The sequence below is a fragment of the Cephus cinctus genome, unplaced genomic scaffold (genome assembly GCF_000341935.2).
Source record: "Cephus cinctus unplaced genomic scaffold, Ccin1 Ccin1_scaffold0638, whole genome shotgun sequence".
Classification (NCBI taxonomy): Eukaryota; Metazoa; Arthropoda; class Insecta; order Hymenoptera; family Cephidae; genus Cephus; species Cephus cinctus.
Window position 1 is genome coordinate 28,627 of NW_014333277.1, and position 18,343 is coordinate 46,969.

Sequence of the window (18,343 nt, forward strand, 5' to 3'; positions counted from 1 at the left end):
AATTTTTCCTGTTTATAAAAAAAAAAAAAAAAAAAAGAAAAAAAAATACATCGACTAACCTCGCGGATAATTTTTTTTTACGAAATTCTTATAAGATTCTCGAACGGTAACAATTAGTTCGTGCATAAATAGTTGACGATTATCAAACTTTTCAACTGGTTTAGTGAACGTTCAAAATGCATAATTATTATTATATAATATATTCAGACTGAATTTAACGTCTCATTTGCCATTGTTTACTCTGCCATCTCCCGGGGGTCACTTTCATTTTGCACCTTTGAAAGCAGACGGGTTCGACGTTCTTCGCACTATGAATTATGTAGCAGTACGTTTACCGGGGCCGGTTCTTTCATCGGTAGGTTAGTTAATTTTGGTGCAGCCCAGCACTCCCTGAATCCCTGATGTAATTAGCCGCACAATAGGAAACAGCTGGCGCCTATCGCTTTACCGAACACCAACGTAACGTCTAACCAATCTGCGCTAACAGACAATTATTACAGAGCCACCCAGTATATTTCACAGAGACACTGGTGTTTTCCCCTTGGCCAATTTGATCCAGAAAAATATCATTCGCCGCCAATTACGTCACTTCCGGTTTATCAAATTCGCTCGTTGCCATCTCGCAAACTTACGGAGACAAAAAGTATAGTAAGCCCAACATACAGCGGGAAGTCCTTAGGTCCTGTTAAGCTTATAAACTAATAACGCCACCGTGTATATATAACTTGCAAATTGTCAAACAGTCTCGAAACTACAGAAGTTCATACCGATTGGTTTATACAAAGTTGACAAGCGTTTGAGGTCATTTAACCGTTTAGACACTCCAATTTGGAAGCTTCCGGTGTGCTTCGAACTTCAGGTAACAAGGACGATACCTATGTTAGTCAAAGGGAATTCGAGCTTGCAGGGAGACGCTGAGGAGGATAAATTCGCGTGCTTGTTGACACGGTTGAAATATCAGTGCAGCCACCATACAATTGGCACGTCGCGTACAAGAGCTTTTGGTCGTACAAGCAGCAACGACGTGACACTCGTATCGTGGGTTTAGACATTCCAAAGTCTCTTGTCCACAAATATCTACAGACACCCCGTCGTCTCTTTGATTTATATCGATATCCAAGTTGCGTCATCCTCTTGCAAGAAAAAGGTCCCTGACTCGAAATTCTTGAGAAAATAAAACTTCGCTCCGTGCGGTTTCGGTCTGAACTTCTCTGTCCGCCATCTTGAATGTTAAATAACATTCATGAGGGGCTCCGGTAGAAAATGCAACTTTTATGACCGACCCTCGAGGAAGAGCGTACATTTATCCCGACGGCTCCCTGCTCTGCAAGCTCACACGCTTTATAATCACTACTATCGCGGGTACCCTTCGCGTAAAGCACGGATAACTGATACTGCGCCCGTTTCTTTTTTTTTTTGTAACAGGAAAGCTGTCGGGTTGCCATTTAATTTATTAAAATTCACCATCGTTATACGGGATACGATAAATTCATAAGGATTCCCGGAAAATCGTTTTTTTTTTTTTTTTTTCGAAAAAGAAAACTTTTCTCATTTTTTTTTTTTTTTCATCGAATTCAAAAACTCGACAGATTTTCCTTCAATTGTCAAAAGCTTTAACTGGACTCGACAGTCGACGATATCAAATTCAAACTTCATATATCGTTGGAGTACACGCGAATTATTTGATTTCGCATAAGCTATACTTTGTAAATGCTACCCCGACAGTGTAAACGCGGAGACCAGCGAATCACTACGGTAGATTAACGTGACCAGTGGTTGCGCATTGAAACGCGACTTCATCGGCCAGCGCTGCGTTAATGTGCTAATACAGGCGACATTAGCATTCACGAAAAAAAGGCCGTACATTATACGGTCGTGGATTTTCATTATGTCGTAGAAAAATTCTCCTGTTAATTAATGCGTGTTGTGTCCATTAGTCATTATCAGCCGTTGACTCTCACGATACCATCGGGATATACCAATTGGATCCGTCGAATCGTTACATAGATTTGTCATAAATAATTGTCCTGCTTTCCAGCCTTAAATTACGCAGCTACCGGATCACTTTTAGTAGTCTCGCTGTAAGTCTATTTGGCTCTTGTTGTCACTTTCGAATAACAACTTCAAGTAAAACATTCTTTTCGAGGCTACTACTCTTGAATTTCAGTTTTATTTCCTCAGAAAGATTCCCTTGCATTCTTCGGCATTGTGTTCCATAATGGTTGGATCTCGATCCGCTACTTAGAAACTCGTACTGTTTCGTACGGTAATAATGACTGTTTACGTCTTTCAAGTTTTACCTCACTAAGGATCGTCCTACAGAGTCTTCAGTTGCTACGATAACAACCGTTCGACAAACTGTGTATCGTGCTAGTTTATTGTTGGATGAAGTAATCCTGTAGCGAAACGATGCTCGCTCTTTGGAGATTTTCATACGAACAAGTTCACTATTAATAGGATATGCCATTGTTAATTTTAATTGATATCACGAACTTTAACCTAGTTTTGTCTACTGCGATCGATACTCGCTTTTGGATTTATACTTTTGCTATTCGAAGAACTGGACTTGGATTACTTAGAGGGACGATTTATTTATAGGGTTGATTCAATCATACGAGCAACCACGTGTCCATATCATTCACAATCATATGTTCTATCGGCATGTTACGCGGTCGCAGAATATTTCATTTAACCAAAAATCCTCTGAAAGCTTGAAAAATTGATTTTTTTTTTTTTCGAAAAATATAAAACCGTCCATTTGCACGAAGCATATAGCATTAGCGAGTGCAGTTTGATGGACGCTTCATGGTCGTTTCTCTCGCTGGTGCATATGGTCGGTACGCGAGTACTTTTTTTTTTGACAGTTCTTTAAAAATCACACGTTGCCACGAGATTACGTGGCTTTATCATAAAATACAAAATTTTATATAATTCACTGTAAAATCACGCACGTGCGTACTTCGTAAGAAAAATTATATGTAGAGCCACGTGTCACTTGCCAGGGACTTCATTGTTTTCGATCTGTCAGAAAAATATATCGAACTCGTGAACGTACCACACGTGCCTATACACTACGTAATAGAGAAATACGCAAATGCATTCTATCCGTCTACGGTTAGTATTGACGCATGTGGCGATGCTTCCATAAGTGAGATTCAATACATTTTTTTGTTACCACGTTGCCCAATCAAATATACAAACTCGTTGCGTGAAATATGTTATTGCATAAAATTGCAAAGTCTCATTTTTCCACGATAACAATAATTCTTACAAATTATAATTTCCCTTTGTTTCCATCAAAAGTCTATACAGTACTCCTACGTCGCTTTTATGCTTAATTCCAGTTGTATAAATTTTCCATATTTTCAAGCTAATCGCCACGTCGGGAGTATAAGTTTACTTCGACAGCGGATCCGTGAGAACAAGGACGATTCGCGAAGGCTCATTACCCCCTAAGAGCTTGCCATTTATTTCATTTCTCCGAGTCTCGTGTGCACGTAACCATTTCGCTTGAAGAATGCTCCTCGTTAAGGGGCGTCCATTCGAGTTGATTATTTAATTCAAATTAAATTTGAAAACTCACTTTTCGCGCTGCCAATAATAATAATACTTACCGTAGCTCCGGACAAAAGTAGCACGGGAAAGGAAGCGCGAGTATCGTTAAAACGAGGGTAGCAAAGGGATACGTATGTACGAAGAAGAAAGGGCAACAGAGGATAAGTGGATGCGCGAGTATTTATCGTAGCGACAGAGAGAAGACGCGCATAACAGATATATTTACAATTTCAATGAATGTCGAAGGAAAGAATATACGAGTGGCAAGGGATGCGTGAATATGATAGGAAGACGTTACTGCCTTTGAAAGGGAGTATGAAAAGTTGAGGGTGCGAGAGACGAGTATTTCCAAAAAAAAAAGAAAAAAAAAAAAAAAAAAAAAAAATGGAATTTCAGTATTCAAAATAAAAATTTTTTTTTTTCAGAAATATATTTAGGAATCGCTAATTGCAGTCATTCATCCGTGACGTATATATGTGCGTGGATGATATATATATATTTATCCGACGAGTATCAGGTATTCGGTGGTATCAAAGGATAAGGGACAAGGACCCCTTCACCCCTGACTCCCCTTATGGAGGTCGTTTGGGGTACTCCTGGAAATATGCAATTAATAACGGATCATTTGAGTCTCCGTGGATGCTCCTTTGGGCGAGTTCACACAATACATAGAGGGAATAGGAATGAATGCTAAACCCGATCCAGCTTACGTAAGGGCCCCCTACGACGGTCTCGTCACCGTGAAAGGTAACGACGACGGGCTGCGTGGTTGCGTATGCGCCTTTATGAATACGTTATCGGAGGCATCTTTTGACATGGGCTTCTCAACGCGCGACACGTTCGGGGTGGATTTTTTGTCAATATTTGTTCGCACGATCTGAGCCGTCGCGACGCGCCGCGTCACACGGCGTCGCCTACTGTCGTGCATCGTCGCGCGTGCAAATCTTTACTCATGCGGAATACTGATTTTCCTCGGGGCGAAAACGTGTCCCGTTCGCTTAGACAGGAGGCTGCGGAGTATCGCAGATGAGTACTACGTCGCTTAGGATCATTTCAAGATTTCGCGACGAGATGAATTTTCTTTTTTTTTTTCTACATCGTTTCTTAGGGAGCCGTAGGAATTTTCGAGGCGAATCGTCCGAAGCTGGTCTCGGTGCTTGCAGGGCCTGCAGGATCAAAAGTTGTCGCTGGGTGACGAATGAGCCTTCACCGTAGGCGTATTTACAAAACGAGTCGTCGCAGAGAAGTTCGACCGGGGACTACGTAGGTTACCTACCTGGCATGTCCATGGGTGCTGGATTAAATTTGTGAAAATTTCATCGTTAGATTCGGTTATGGTAATCGCATTGGCGTAGCTATAAAATTATCTAGATGGCCAGTACGCGTTGGGCTCTGCGGTGTGTCGCTTCACCACCGCTGGGCCTCTACTCTATTTTACCTGAAACTTCGCGCGAAGGTAGTGCCCGGTTTATAATCATGTATCCCGGGGGATGGCATACTAACCGGAAGTAATTCTCTCGACGTCCTAAGCGACCTTCCTGTTAGGTCCGGCATAGTAAATCAATAAGCCACTACCGAAGTTTACCATATCGACACTTGTATGTCTGAGGACGAAGATACTTTTTTTGAAATTTACTTTTTTTTTTGAAATTTACTTTTTTTTTGAAATTATCATTAACGTACGAATAAATTATATATACGATTAAGAACCGACGATTGTACGACCCTGTAATTTTTCTAGAAGCCAACCATCGGGAAAGCTTTCTGAGGTCATTTGCATTTCTGGGTCGAACGTGTCGAATAATATGTTTAAATTATTTTATATGCTCGTTAAGGTCTTTGGCAGTGGTTTTTTTTTTACTCCTGGATATTTCAGTGGATAGTGCGGCGGGAACCATGATGAAAAGTATAGAAGGGCAATATGCTTTAACCGGGTTTCATTAAGTTATCAACGTCCCATGGGATAATAATGGAATACCTATATTTCTGGCCTCACTGGATGGACGTCTTATCGGAGGGCTTTCAACGTATTTTAAAGCAGCCCTACGATCGTCACCATCATTAGTCCCTGAACTCACTCGAAAATCAGATTTCCCGGGAGAGTCGCGATCGCGCAATAATTCCTCACGATTCGATAGCTGATGGGGACCTGGGGGAAAGGAAAGGGAAAGTGGGGTAAGCAGGGTGGAGTGGGATGTCGTAGAAGCCATGTGACTTATAAGTCAAGAGTAGGAAAACGATAAATAATTTGAAATCGATTGTCTTCGATATATATATATATATTGTAACGTATTTTTTTTTCACTCGACACCGATAGCGAAAAATCCGAGAACGAACTATTTTCGGGAACCAACCTAACGTTACCTTCGGCCGTCCACCCTTCGCTCACGCATCGGCAGGCCAGGCGGGCGCCAACCAATTCTTTTTTCACCGGGAACTGACGAGCCGGTATGCACGTGTCTAATCGAGATCCCTTCACCAATTAATAAATTGGGAGACTCACCGGAGCTGGGGCAGCTAATCCGTGGAGGCCGAGAACTGTATCCAAAGGACATTCAGGTGGGCACTGCACTAGGGCACTGCACTACACTTCCGGAAGACTCACAGGAAATCCATAGAATTTCCTGGATATTACGAGAACAACGCGAGAACTACACGAGCGAGAATCGATCTATACCGTATCGATACAAAGCTAGAAAAACTGTCAGTGACACCTCGGTCGGTGTCCCGAGACAGACTGCTTTGACAATAGCCAAATTCAAGAACTAATCATTCTGATCATCCGATTGGTCGAGATCCTTATAGCCGATAACTCTTCCCTTTCCCTCGAGTCGTCCCTTTAAACCAAATCGAGAATGTTCCTTAGCGACGCCCCGCGGCAGATTCGAGCACCTCGAGCTCAAGTAAACAATAACGAAATCTTACGAGAGCACTGGCATAGCTATACGAATCAACCCGAGAGCGTAGCTTCTGAGCGGAGTGGCGACCCGAAGGGAATCCGAAATCGAGAATATTATCTGTATCGGTAGCCGGAGTCGCTTTGTGACCATGAATCATAAAATCACGTTACAATATATATATATCGATCAATGCATACAGGATATCGGCACTGGAATCTTATAATTTCTTTTTATATACATTTCTCGGCGGGCCAATTTTCAAAATCATGAAATTTGTAATTCCTTTGAACTACTCTGAAAGTGGGACGCTCGCTGGGGAACGGAGAGCAGAAACGTGGTGAATGGCGCGAGGAAACAGAACCCGGAACATTATCATTTATATGAAATCCTTTGCGCGTCCTTATGCATAGTGAGTACTCGATCGGTTTTTCCAGTACCTGCAAAACAACGGATATTAGATGCTAAATTGTGTTCGAGAACGGCAGTTTCATTTGACGTTTTGCATGAAAATATCGTCCAAGTCGTCTGTTACTTTAGTTAATCTTGACTTATGGTATTCTTTATTTCGCTTGCGGTCGATGCAGAAATACTTTTTTTTTTTTTCAAAAACAATAAAGCGGATGATATGTAATTTATAAAAAAATGACATTTTTGTATAAAGCAGAACAAAAATAGGGTACAACAGAATTTACTTCTACCGGATAGTGAATCGGTCGATCGATATTTCTCAATAAATATGAATATCGTACCAGAACTGGCTTTCGTGGTTACAAACACGTGGCAACGAACGTAATTCACTGATATCTTAAATCCACTGTATGGGATCTTCGTACATGGCATATGTCGTATCAGATAAATTCATTCCCATCAGCCGTTCTATAAAGTACACACGGGGTAAAAGGAATGATTAAAGAAAAATTTCACTCCACAAGCCGATTCGTTTCACGTCGAGTCGACGTAGTAAGAGTGCTAAGTAATGTATGGCCGTGGCAAAGCGGCACGCGTCTTGCCCTATATCTACATGCATTGAGAATGTCAGGAACGACAAGAAAGAGAGCGCGAACTATGTAAACCTCGAGAGAGAAAAATTGGACGAGCTGCTGGCCTCTAGCAGGGTCAAAATCAATTGGTGCTCGGAGAGGCGGCCAATGGAAGCGAGAGGAAATTATTCAAATTCTCAGACATCCCCCTGGGAATTCCGACACTTTGGATCTCTTCGTCGTTCCAGTCCTTCTTTTTTAAGAGGCACCAAAGACTCTCAAAGCGTACTGCTGCTTTGGGGATCCCGAGAGGGGGAAAAAAAATAAAAAAAAAAAAAGGGGGGAAAGCACTCGTTAGAGTTTACGTGGCAGAATAATCCATAACGATCAATCCGCTAATTGACGATAAAAATCAATATCGTACCAATTAAAATGCAACGCGTCCATCTTGAATAATTGGCTAATTGAATTTGCGTCACTTGCCATCAGCAAAAACTGTACAATTAACTGTATTGATGAACGTCAGGAGGTTTGTACAGTGGCGTAGAGCTAATCTACTCGTTCGTGCACTCTCGTCGTTGAGTGGCCTGATTTACGCCTGAAGCATTAAATTGCAGGACGGGGCAGCCGGGAAAGGGGTCCAAAATTTGTTGGAAATATATCCGCTCTTTGCCTGCTAACAAACTGTGACTACGGGATGTGCACTTTGGCTTTGTGCAACTTTCGGCAGGTTACACGTGTGCGTGCTATACTGTTACACGTTGGTGTAAGCGGGACGGGCAATCCTTATTGATTGTAAAGGCTGTTTCGAACGTTAATTTGAATTTTCGCGGGCTCCTTGGCAGATGAAAAACTTTCGGGATTTCTTCCTTACTGAAATGTAGAGAAAAAAAATGGGAAAAAAGGATTTGAGTATAGTCAAGTTTTTTGAGAGTGGTATTGTATTATTTCACTTGATGTTGGATGTATATATACTTTATTTTGGAAAACGAGAACAGGATCGTATTACGCAAACGCATCGAACGCAAAGCTCAAGTTTTGCTACGTCTTTAAAAATGTATTTCGCACTTATCGAAATCTCCCACCAAATCATACTCGATATACGTTCTTCAATTTATTCGATAGAATACGAAGACTGCGTACACATGTTTTTGTATGATATCGCTTATCAATTTTTATTTCTTATCTCCCTCGCACCCTCTTCAACTTCCTTTTTTACATATTACATAGATATGTCACACGTGTGGATACGTCCTCGACCGTACAATATTTTACATTAAATAAGAATTTTTTTTTCAGCTCTGCCGCACACGTAGAAATACTCGGGCGATGTCGAAATCGGGGTAGCGCGACGGTAGGAAGTGAAAAGATATATTTATGAAAATTTTTTTTTTCTTCTCAAACTTTTTTTTCATTCTCAAAACGCGTCACGAGTAACGTCAATGTTCATTTTTATTCGCATCTCAAAAAGTCATTAGGTCATTTTTTTTTCCTCACCAGCGAACTGCCGTATAGTCGGACCTCCCCAACAGGTGGCAAATTTTGCCGTTGCGTCATTGGTCGAAATCTCGTAATTAAAGCGTCGCGACGCTCTCAAAGAAATCCGTGCAGGCTCGGTACCAATTGGAGAAACGGAGCGAGGCGACGTTATCGTCGGTTTCGGCTGACTCGAAATTCACATGGAAGCCTCGGGGTAGTCTAATGATTAAAAAAACATTAACGTATCGCCGCGAAATGATGTAAATATTAAACCAACAGTCGTTCATTGGGTCCGGATTGGCAAAACGCGATAAACGTCGTAACCGAAACAAAAAATTTTCATTTTTATATTTTCACAGCATTACGATGCTCAAAAAACGTCCAACGTATACTTTAAGACGTTTGTTCAAGTACCGTAAGGGTTGCGCGTGGACACGATAAAAATATTTTTTGCAAAAAACAAACAAAAATTATTATTTCAACAACAATAATAATAATGACGTATATATCCCGATCTTGAGAAATATATATATGTATATATGTATAATAGTAGCAAAACGCAAATATCTCCGCGATTATCGACAATCGAAAGTGCACGTGGAGACTTTTATATTTTAATTCATATTGGACTTTATTATTAATTGACAATATTGTTCGAAGTGGAGAAAAAAGGACGCATGCGATTAATCACTTTTTTCTTTTTTTTTTTACAATTTCTAAACGTAAATCTGTAGTTCCGTGGTAGGGTGGTGGGAGTATCGCGATTCGACACTGATCCGCGGTCAATTATAATAGTGAACATTAAAAGCGACTGACAAATGCCCTTGACAGAGAACGTCTTATTACTATATGTATCACTTTTTTCGATTTTGAGATTGATAGACGGCGGTTCAATCTGATTTTTCTTCTTTTTCTTTCCTTTGTTCGCATAACGAATGTTACAGATATATATATATTTTCGTGTGCATATTAAAAAAGTATCGTGTAAAAAGCACGCAACTGATTGTTAAATCTTATTCATCATTGTTTTTCTGAATACGCACGTTCCTCCATTTGCGAATATCGTTGCGATCGTCGAATGGGTTGTGCGAATTTGAATGAGCTCAAAATGAATAATAATCATGATAACGGCTGGATGAAACATTGGCATCCAGCATCCAGTGAGGTACATTAAAATTAGAACGTGCCTAAACGCATTATTATTATTATTTTTTTAATCTTTATCTAATATATGTACAACAATGCAATTAATCCTATCCGATTCAATTTTGGCCACCGTGTATATCTCGCTCGTTGGATCACGGCTAATTTTTATCTCGTTACAAGGAAAATTCAACGCGGCTCATTTTAATGGCCAATTTTGCATCGGACTGGCCGCGCACGATGGTAACCGACTACGAGTTACTTATTATGGGCTTACGTAACAATTGGTTTAACGCACATTTATAAATGACATGTTTTTTTATCCGTAAACTTATCGACTAATTGTATGTTCCTTGGCTCGACTAGCGCATACCAATCGCGAAAAGCATACTGATTTTTTTTTCATCTAGCTTTTTTACGAGCTAACGCTTAGTAGGTCTCCTTTAATATCTACGTACTAACATCAGGCGTACATTTAATATAAACGTGATGATTTTGCGTGAATCTTCGAAGCAACATCAGCGACGGCCTAGAGCCCTCGGGATAAGTAAAACTGTTGGCGTGATAAAATTTTGAAAATCACTTTCTTTTTTTTTTTGTAAAAATTATTTTTTATCATTGACATATAAAAATCATGATTGATCAAAAAGTATTGAAAAAGTCGCCAATTTTTTTATTCGCGAGTCAACAAAAAAAAAATTGAATCTCGTAACGGAGATTGGGATAAATTTTTGGTGGAATTCAAAAAAAAAACTGGTGACGTCATCTTTTGAGACTCGTACTAGAACGACATTCTAATTCTCGGTATTCCTGATTGTAGTCTATCAACGTGATCGCTTACATTTGGCACATCTTACACGTTAAAGATTATTTACACGTAACGCTAATGGGAAATTTGAAATTTTTGTTGTAATATATGACAGCCGTTATAGCGACTGCTCCGCGAGCCACTTATAAATTAACGTTATTTGGATATATATATATGTATTCTACTTAAAAGTTACGACGAACCGAGGCAATATTTATACAATTAATTTTCAAACGAAAGTTTATACATTGAATTATGTACAATTCTCTTAGGCCTAGTATTGCCTAGACGGGTCTGGCGTTAAAACGGCTTAACGGGCCACGTGCGAGTACGCTCGCACAATGGGCCCCTTTGTATTCTCTCTCGTTCTCGCTCTGTCCCACTGCGGAGGTACCGTTTTACGCGAGCATCATATCCCACTGGCATTTTCAAACATCTAACTTCACCGTCTTTGAGTCTTGAGCACCGAAAACGTATTTATTCCATGCAAATCTTACGTAAACATTTAATATAATAATAATACGCTAAAGTAAGCGATAATACTTTCAACTTGTTTTCGTGTTTGCTTTCGCAAACCTTTCCACTTCCAAGTTTAATATCCGCTTAAGCAGTTTGGCTTACCAAGTAATTTTACTATTCCGCCTTACTTATCCATTCCTATTAACATATCGCGCTATTCTACGTCTCTTGATGGCTTTAGTATTTTATTTTTTTTTTTCCTTAGACCCCCTTCACGCAATAGTATGACGAGGATATACCTAGTGTAAAAAAAATAAGTTTGAGAACAATTGTCTAAGTTTCGACTATACTGTTGTTTTTTTTTAAATATAATTTTCCAATGGCCCTCCAATCTTAGTCATCTTGAAGAAGATATTCAAGAAACGATCACGAGCCAAGTTTCCATCGAGTCCGCTTTGGTGATGATCAGCGACATTTCAAACCCTGGGAAAAAGTTATAAAACACACTCGAGGGCTCCGTCTGGCTCGATGCAGACGTTAAAGTCTTAAAGTTCCAAGCGGGGATGCTCGGTCGATACGTCATTGAATATATTCCGAAAGTTTTCAACGGAGTTAAAGTTTCGGCTGGGCCGTCGAAGATTCGATTTGCCCTTATACAGATTGCCGCCACGTAACCGCGACTTTGAACTTGGTACTGGAAAGGTTCTCTCGCGAGTGCAATAGAGTGTCACGCGTCACGTCCCACAGTTTGAGTGTCACTGATGGCTAGTGGGGATCGTTATAGGATGTTACCGTCTATCGGTCAATTGCAAGTTTAACGATCGACACAAGCGTTGACCGTCGTACGAACATCACGGGACCTCATAATTTGGACATAATATATCCGTGTTTCAACGGTGTAAAATTTAGATGGTCCGACAACATTTCGTCACGTATCCATTACGCGACCGTTTGGTATTTTTCACATATTTTGACTTCGACCCTCAGCCATTGGCAACCATTAAACACGCCGCGCGTGATATCCACAGACGTAACGAAAAGCTGCACTACTGCAAAATAAATTTTTTGAATTTAAAAAAAATTTTTTGAAATTCCCTACACCTAACCAATTTTTTCAGAGCCTCGGAAAGAGTGTCCTTTCATCTTTGATTGATATCTAAGGAATTTGTAACAGTAAAATTTCAAATACCGATCGACGGGGTTTGACAAGGATCAAAAATTTTTTTTGCTACAGTATAAAATAAAAAAAAAATGTTTACGTATCGACAAGGACGGCTTTGCTTCGATGGAGATGAAAAGGAACACGTTCCCCTTTACTCGTGTTGCGTAACTATTTGGTTTTCTTGATCGATCAGAAACGTTATGAAAATTAGCAGATTGTGGGTCGATTAATTGATATCTGGCTTCGCAACGATGTCAAATCTTCATAACGCTGCGATTACTTGATTCGACCGTGTGAATAGAGCGCGATGCATTTTCTGCTTATTAATCGTAATGTGCGTTACAGTTTGGCTCGATACGTTCGGGCGTGGAACACGCAGAGCCACGATATAACGGCGTCACAGAGCAGTATCTCTGTTACGCCTGGGTTAGCATGGACTGTGGTCGCTCACGCATCGCTTAACATAATCCCCCGTCCAACCAGGACTACATAGATTACGGAATGATGCTCCCGCAATGTACAATTATTAACGCGAGACGTTTCAATGGCTGTGGGTCGGTACGTGGACCTAACGATTATCGGGTTGCTAGGAAAACCGGCCTGCGGAATCAGCGGGATGATATATGTATATATATATATTTTTTGGAAATTCTCATCTCTTACTTTTGCCTTTTTTTTCTCTTTCTTACGAAGTCAAACATGTTCTCCAGGAACGAGCGTCGATGGCGACAAGAGCGTAAAGTGGATCTGAAGAGGACGGTCCACGTGCACGTGACGTCGGGACGCCTGATGAAAGTGCCTCGCAGTAGAATGTCATTACGAATGAATTTTCTGCAATCAAGCCGCGAGAAGTAGGAGGAGCTCGAGGTAAACAAAAATCTGTATCACAAAGGACGAGATATGACGTCACGCGTGAACCGGCGAAATTAAAAGTACGAAAAGTGAAGAAACGGTGTCATATACATGACAAAAAGCGTAAAACGTACGAAGACGATATTACTTCCGATATACGATCCCGTCTCCCGAAGGGTACGTTAAATTAATTACAATTCCGGACGCTTTCTACTCCTCGGCAGCACCGTCGCCCCCATAATCCAGAAGGTTACAGCGATTTCTCATTGGAGCGATCATCAACCGTGATTGGCGATTAGGCGTTGGTGTCGACGGCATCGTGAGTTAAACTCCTGGCAAAGTCCCTGGATCGACGCCAGCGCCACGCGTCAAAACACGTAGCGCCTCCGTACTAAACGCAGAGACCTCGCCTTCCCTGTCTGCGAAGCTTCGACCCCACTCGCTATCCTAATTCTCAAATTAATCGTCAGATGTCGTTTCGAGTCGACTAACCAAACGAAGTGCAGAGAGCCTCGTCTCACGGCTCGCACGCGCCGCTTCGTTTCACCTCGTTGTCGCTTACTTAGAAACCGTCCAAGTACCGCGAGCGAATTCGGACGACTTCGCTCGTTGAAATTCGTCGGAAGTGTAGTGAAGTGAACCGAAGGCCCTCGCCATTTTTCACGTCCCGAGCATTAATCAAACTCACGCGGGCTTCGTAACCCAGGCCACCTCCCTCCCGCCTCCTTTTCCAAAGGCTACGCTCATTCCCTTATACACTCGCATTTCCTTCCCACAGCAAAGCTCTTCTACGCTGCTCGCCTCATCCTACTTCGTCATTTTCTCTTCTTCATTTTCTCAATATCCCCATCGCCAACGACGCTTCGTTACGTCGAACCCTAACCTCGTAATATTTCTCCTGCAAAGGCACAGTACGCGTACGGGTACCCATGCGCGCTTTTGACAATTCCCGTTCTACCTGTTAATCAATCCTTTCTTTTTTTTTCATCTCTCTCTGTCTATCTCGGGTATCCGGAATCTTCATCCCTCGAGCGATCCTCCTCAGTTGGCATTCTGCGCGACGTACGGTGGCACGTAAGGTCCCGTTAGCATATACTGCACCGCGACGATCATCAGCTGCGGCGCACTCCACCTTATGATATACGCGCTTCCTGAAACATAAATGCATTTCGTCTGTTATACGTATCCCTTGTGCAATATCGTAGCTGCTCTGGCAGGACTTAAAGTGGGTACATCGGAAGGCAACGGGTGCCCAGGAGTATACCTGGATACTTGTCGGAAGTTCTCGGCAATGGTAAGAGAAAAATCCTCGTAAACTTTCAATGTAATCCCAGGGGCGTTTCGCAGTTGCGTCACATCCATATATTCTTACTTCTTTTCTCTCTTACCTCAAACCATACGTTACTTATATACTGCACGCGGGTTATCATTCTACTTTATTTTCATATCGTTTCTACCGTGTGGTCACGACGACGAAGGATCCAGGAAAAATCGATACTGGTGTGTGCCCTTTCAAAAGACTAGTATATATAGGTATAACGTAGAAGCCAAGAAACGTATTCCACGAGAAAGTTACTGAGCCTCTATGAAGAGACGCAATTCGGTCTAACATGACAGATCCTTCGTATATATATATATATATGCATCTAGAACTACTTTTATCACATCCTACGGATTCATATCTCCTGCAGTTGGCGATAACCTTGATTTCACGAGGCTCTCTCAGCATGTACCAAGTACCGGTGGATTCACTTTGAACCTGTGTGCTCTCCAGCCATGCTATCGGATTTCGCATTACTGGCGGCTGTATTCGTCCCTACAAGCCACATGCGAATACGAGTCGGGTAGGTGTCAATGGATACTGCCTAGCTGGGATGGCAGGCAGGTGAGTACGTATTCACTTCCTTACACCTTTTATGACAGTAGGTATTGCGCAATGGAGTCGAACGAATCATTGGATCAAATCTATTTTCAATAAGAATTCCCCACAACATTGGAAGCAACGTCTGTCCTCGTGCTGGGAAGACTCGTCCCATGGTGGACCAACCCCCATAAAGTGAAGCAGGAAACGTGGGGAAAATAGCTGATCTGGTCGTTCCGTATAGGTATGGGTAGAGTCTGCGTTCTTCTGTGGGATCGTTGTTAGAACTATATATATCTACCTAATGGAACACACGGATATGGGACTTATGTATAAAGGATGTATAATAAAAATACATTGGTCATCCTGAGCGGACAGAAAACTGGAAGGCCGACCATTCGAGCTCATCTATAGTTATATATGTGGACTATAGATTGATATATTTATACGGCGTTTTAGGTATATATGAGATATATGACGCATGAATATGTTTCACGTATAATAATATTGACGGTAGCAATATGTTAGTGGACGAAAAGTTAAGTATTGGAAAACTAAGTTTTTCTATACATTTTACTCGATTTGTATAAATTGCATATTCCGTATGCTTTTATACCCTGTTGATATATTGATCATATAAAAAAATATATTTATTTCGAAAAAAAAGTGTATATTATTTGATAATCAAAATTTTTCCATCCACTCATTTCTGCATGCTGGCAAGTATTAAGAATTCAAGAGACCCAATACACAATTTTGATCCTCTATTTGTCGATACCGACGTCAGTATGCTATTGAAAAATGCAGTAATGGTGATGCAGCGCCTGCTTCCGGGTGTTTGTTTGGGAAAAATAAAGTAAAGAGGAAGTGAGACAAAAAAGGTATGAGAGAGAGAAAGGAGAGAAAAACGACAGGTCGTCGCTGTCAAATCCATTGAAAACGGGGGTGGGCGGTTTCAGCTTTTATCCCGAGATGCAAAAGAGCGTCGAAAACTCGAAAAATTTAGAGCTCGGGAATTCGCAGGCGTTCCGGAGCTCGGAGCGTTGCTGCGGCATAACGGGAAAAGCGGTTGAGTCTCGGGAGAATTGCATTTAAACCGTGGAAGGATATTACGATTTTATTTCATGCCAAGATTACTCGACAAGGGCACTCATTACTATAATATCCACGAAAAGAAGATCCGTCTCTCGCTCTTGAGCGTCGGGCAACGCGAAACGTTTCGTGTCATCGTTGATACAATTTTTTTCTATAGTTTTTCCTCCTTTTAGCCAAGTCGCAAATTCACGTTGCTTATTCGCCCTGAAGCACGTGTTCACGCGCTCCGCTCACGGGCCACGTATAATTTTCGCCAAGTCAGAAGTCAGGTCTTCCGCTACCCTTGTCCCACGTTACCTCCAGCCTCCTCGAGTCACTCGCTTCAGTGCATTATGTATTGCAACCCCGCGAATATGTCGCTACATTACGCGGCACGAATTCCGCTCTAATCTACTTTGGCTCTTGCTGCTGCAATTAATTACGAGCTACTAATTGTCGAGTGTCTCTTCCTTTTTTTTTCATTTCCAGATGACTCACCGTGGAAGCCTAATAAGAGCCGCTGCACAATATGCCCTGTGTGCACGTAAGAATATACGTAAGGTGGAAATTAAAAAATTATATTTATTCCCTGCTACACCCGAAGTCAACAAGCTTCGTCTTTATCGCGCATATAAGCGACGTACAAATATCTTCACCTCGAACGTCCCAGGATACCAAGACCCGAGGATCATTCGTCGGAGGTGAAAATTTGAGGTGCGAAATTTAGCCGCTAGGTGGCAGGTGCCAGGGGGCGGATGGAAAACAAACGTTAATGCCGCTACGACTACGGCAGCAGGTACCGTTAATGTACGGGATCCCGAAATAAACAGGGTTGTTTCAAATAACTTTCTGCGTCGCGGGACCGTCTTCCTAAGTGCAGACATTAGCATAGCATTCGCTATATTGCAATTTACTGCATTAAGCGTGCACCGGAGAATGGGATGCTGTTAGTAATGCTGGTCGCATCTAGGAGACGCTCGACTGGGTTCGCTCCGTGAAACTTGGGCGAATAATATAATATGTATGTCTATTGTGCCACCTATCAGAGTGCAGCAGTGCAACTGCTTGTATGCAGTTGATACATGCACCGGGCATGGTCGTCTTGTAAGTTGCATCTACTTTTCTGTCATTCGTGCGAATATAAAAATTTCGTATATATCGGTTTTCAAATTTTGCAAATTTTTTTTTTTCCAGCGAACGACGATCCCGGTCAGGGTATATATTGTTACTTGAAAACGCTGCCCGCGCGAGGATGCTTGACCTAGGGCAATATATTAATGGCCCGTGGAGTGTTTGGTCTAATTTATCGGCAAAAGGCTTTTGGCAAAACGCTCGTCCAACGTGTTCGGCGGTTGGCGTTGCTAAAGGTCATTTCACATTGCAGCTATTTCGGTCGCAACGATATATAACGTATAACGTATTGGATAAGGGAGATTTTTTTAATGTAATTTTTTTTTACTATTTTTAAAAAATATTTTCGGTAAAACTTATTTCAGATTTATACGCTAATCGGTATACAGTTTTGAGATTGACTTTGAGTTACCATGCGTAATTCGTCGTTACTCGAGTATTGTATTTATCCATTCAATTATGCTCGGGCAAAAATTATAATGCAGACTAAAAAATTTTGGATTTTGAGAATCACTGCTTTAGTATCGGGCTGAGATACCCCTGAGCTAGGGTTGGGTTTATATCCTTTATGGATATAGATAGTGGCAGGGAGAACCCGCAGCACGTCCCGGCATACGACTTGTGCCTGTTAAGCTCAGGACTTATTGTTAGAAGAGCCTTGAGAAAAATGTGAAAATTAGTTGGTGGCTTTTAACTGTTTTAACAATTAGATATCGTACAGCAACGTGCTTGTGTGATACTTGCTTCGGACAAATAATTGGATCGATCAATAGTTTCAAGGGACTTGATCGATTTGGCATTTTTCATGCATTAACTTACGTACGTAACCTCAAAGCTACGGATACGTCAAATATACGTATAAATGTATTTTCCATTGTTCATTTCTATTATTAGCTTTTCCTGCTTTAACTCTAATACTGTCAAATTTTAATATCCTCG

At 41.4% G+C, this 18,343-nt stretch overlaps 2 protein-coding genes across 28 annotated transcripts in view; one reads left to right on the top strand and one right to left on the bottom strand.

Moving 5' to 3' along the window:
* Positions 1-14,229: 14,229 nt before the first annotated feature.
* Positions 14,230-18,343, bottom strand: part of LOC107269371 (lachesin) — a 124,785-nt gene continuing 120,671 nt past the window's right edge. For all 23 annotated transcript variants that reach the window (XM_025086665.1, XM_025086662.1, XM_025086673.1 and 20 more), the window contains one exon: positions 14,230-14,489. In XM_025086665.1, the coding sequence (XP_024942433.1) occupies positions 14,380-14,489 (110 nt within the window). In that variant the 3' untranslated portion in view covers positions 14,230-14,379. The remainder of the gene's footprint in view (positions 14,490-18,343) is intronic.
* On the top strand, positions 14,469-15,756 carry LOC107269376. Of its 5 annotated transcripts, none has more exons than XM_015743146.2 (4): positions 14,469-14,632; positions 14,817-14,838; positions 15,030-15,182; positions 15,262-15,756. In XM_015743146.2, the coding sequence occupies exons 1-4, from the start codon at positions 14,501-14,503 to the stop codon at positions 15,396-15,398; spliced, it is 444 nt and encodes a 147-aa protein (XP_015598632.1). In that variant the 5' UTR covers positions 14,469-14,500; the 3' UTR covers positions 15,399-15,756. The 5 variants fall into 5 exon arrangements, 3 of the variants coding, with proteins under 3 accessions (XP_015598632.1, XP_015598633.1, XP_015598634.1); XM_015743147.2 differs by having other exon boundaries at positions 15,265-15,755; XM_015743148.2 differs by having other exon boundaries at positions 15,030-15,223; positions 15,318-15,753.

What these genes read in the sequence shown, in the direction of transcription:
- LOC107269376 (XM_015743146.2), top strand. Translation starts at nt 14,501, where the DNA reads ATGCATTTCGTCTGTTATACGTATCCCTTGTGCAATATCGTAGCTGCT. An exon ending in GTCGGAAGTTCTCGGCAATG is followed by an intron (nt 14,633 to 14,816) that starts GTAAGAGAAAAA and finishes ACGACGACGAAG; the next exon opens with GATCCAGGAAAAATCGATAC. An exon ending in TCCAGGAAAAATCGATACTG is followed by an intron (nt 14,839 to 15,029) that starts GTGTGTGCCCTT and finishes TATCTCCTGCAG; the next exon opens with TTGGCGATAACCTTGATTTC.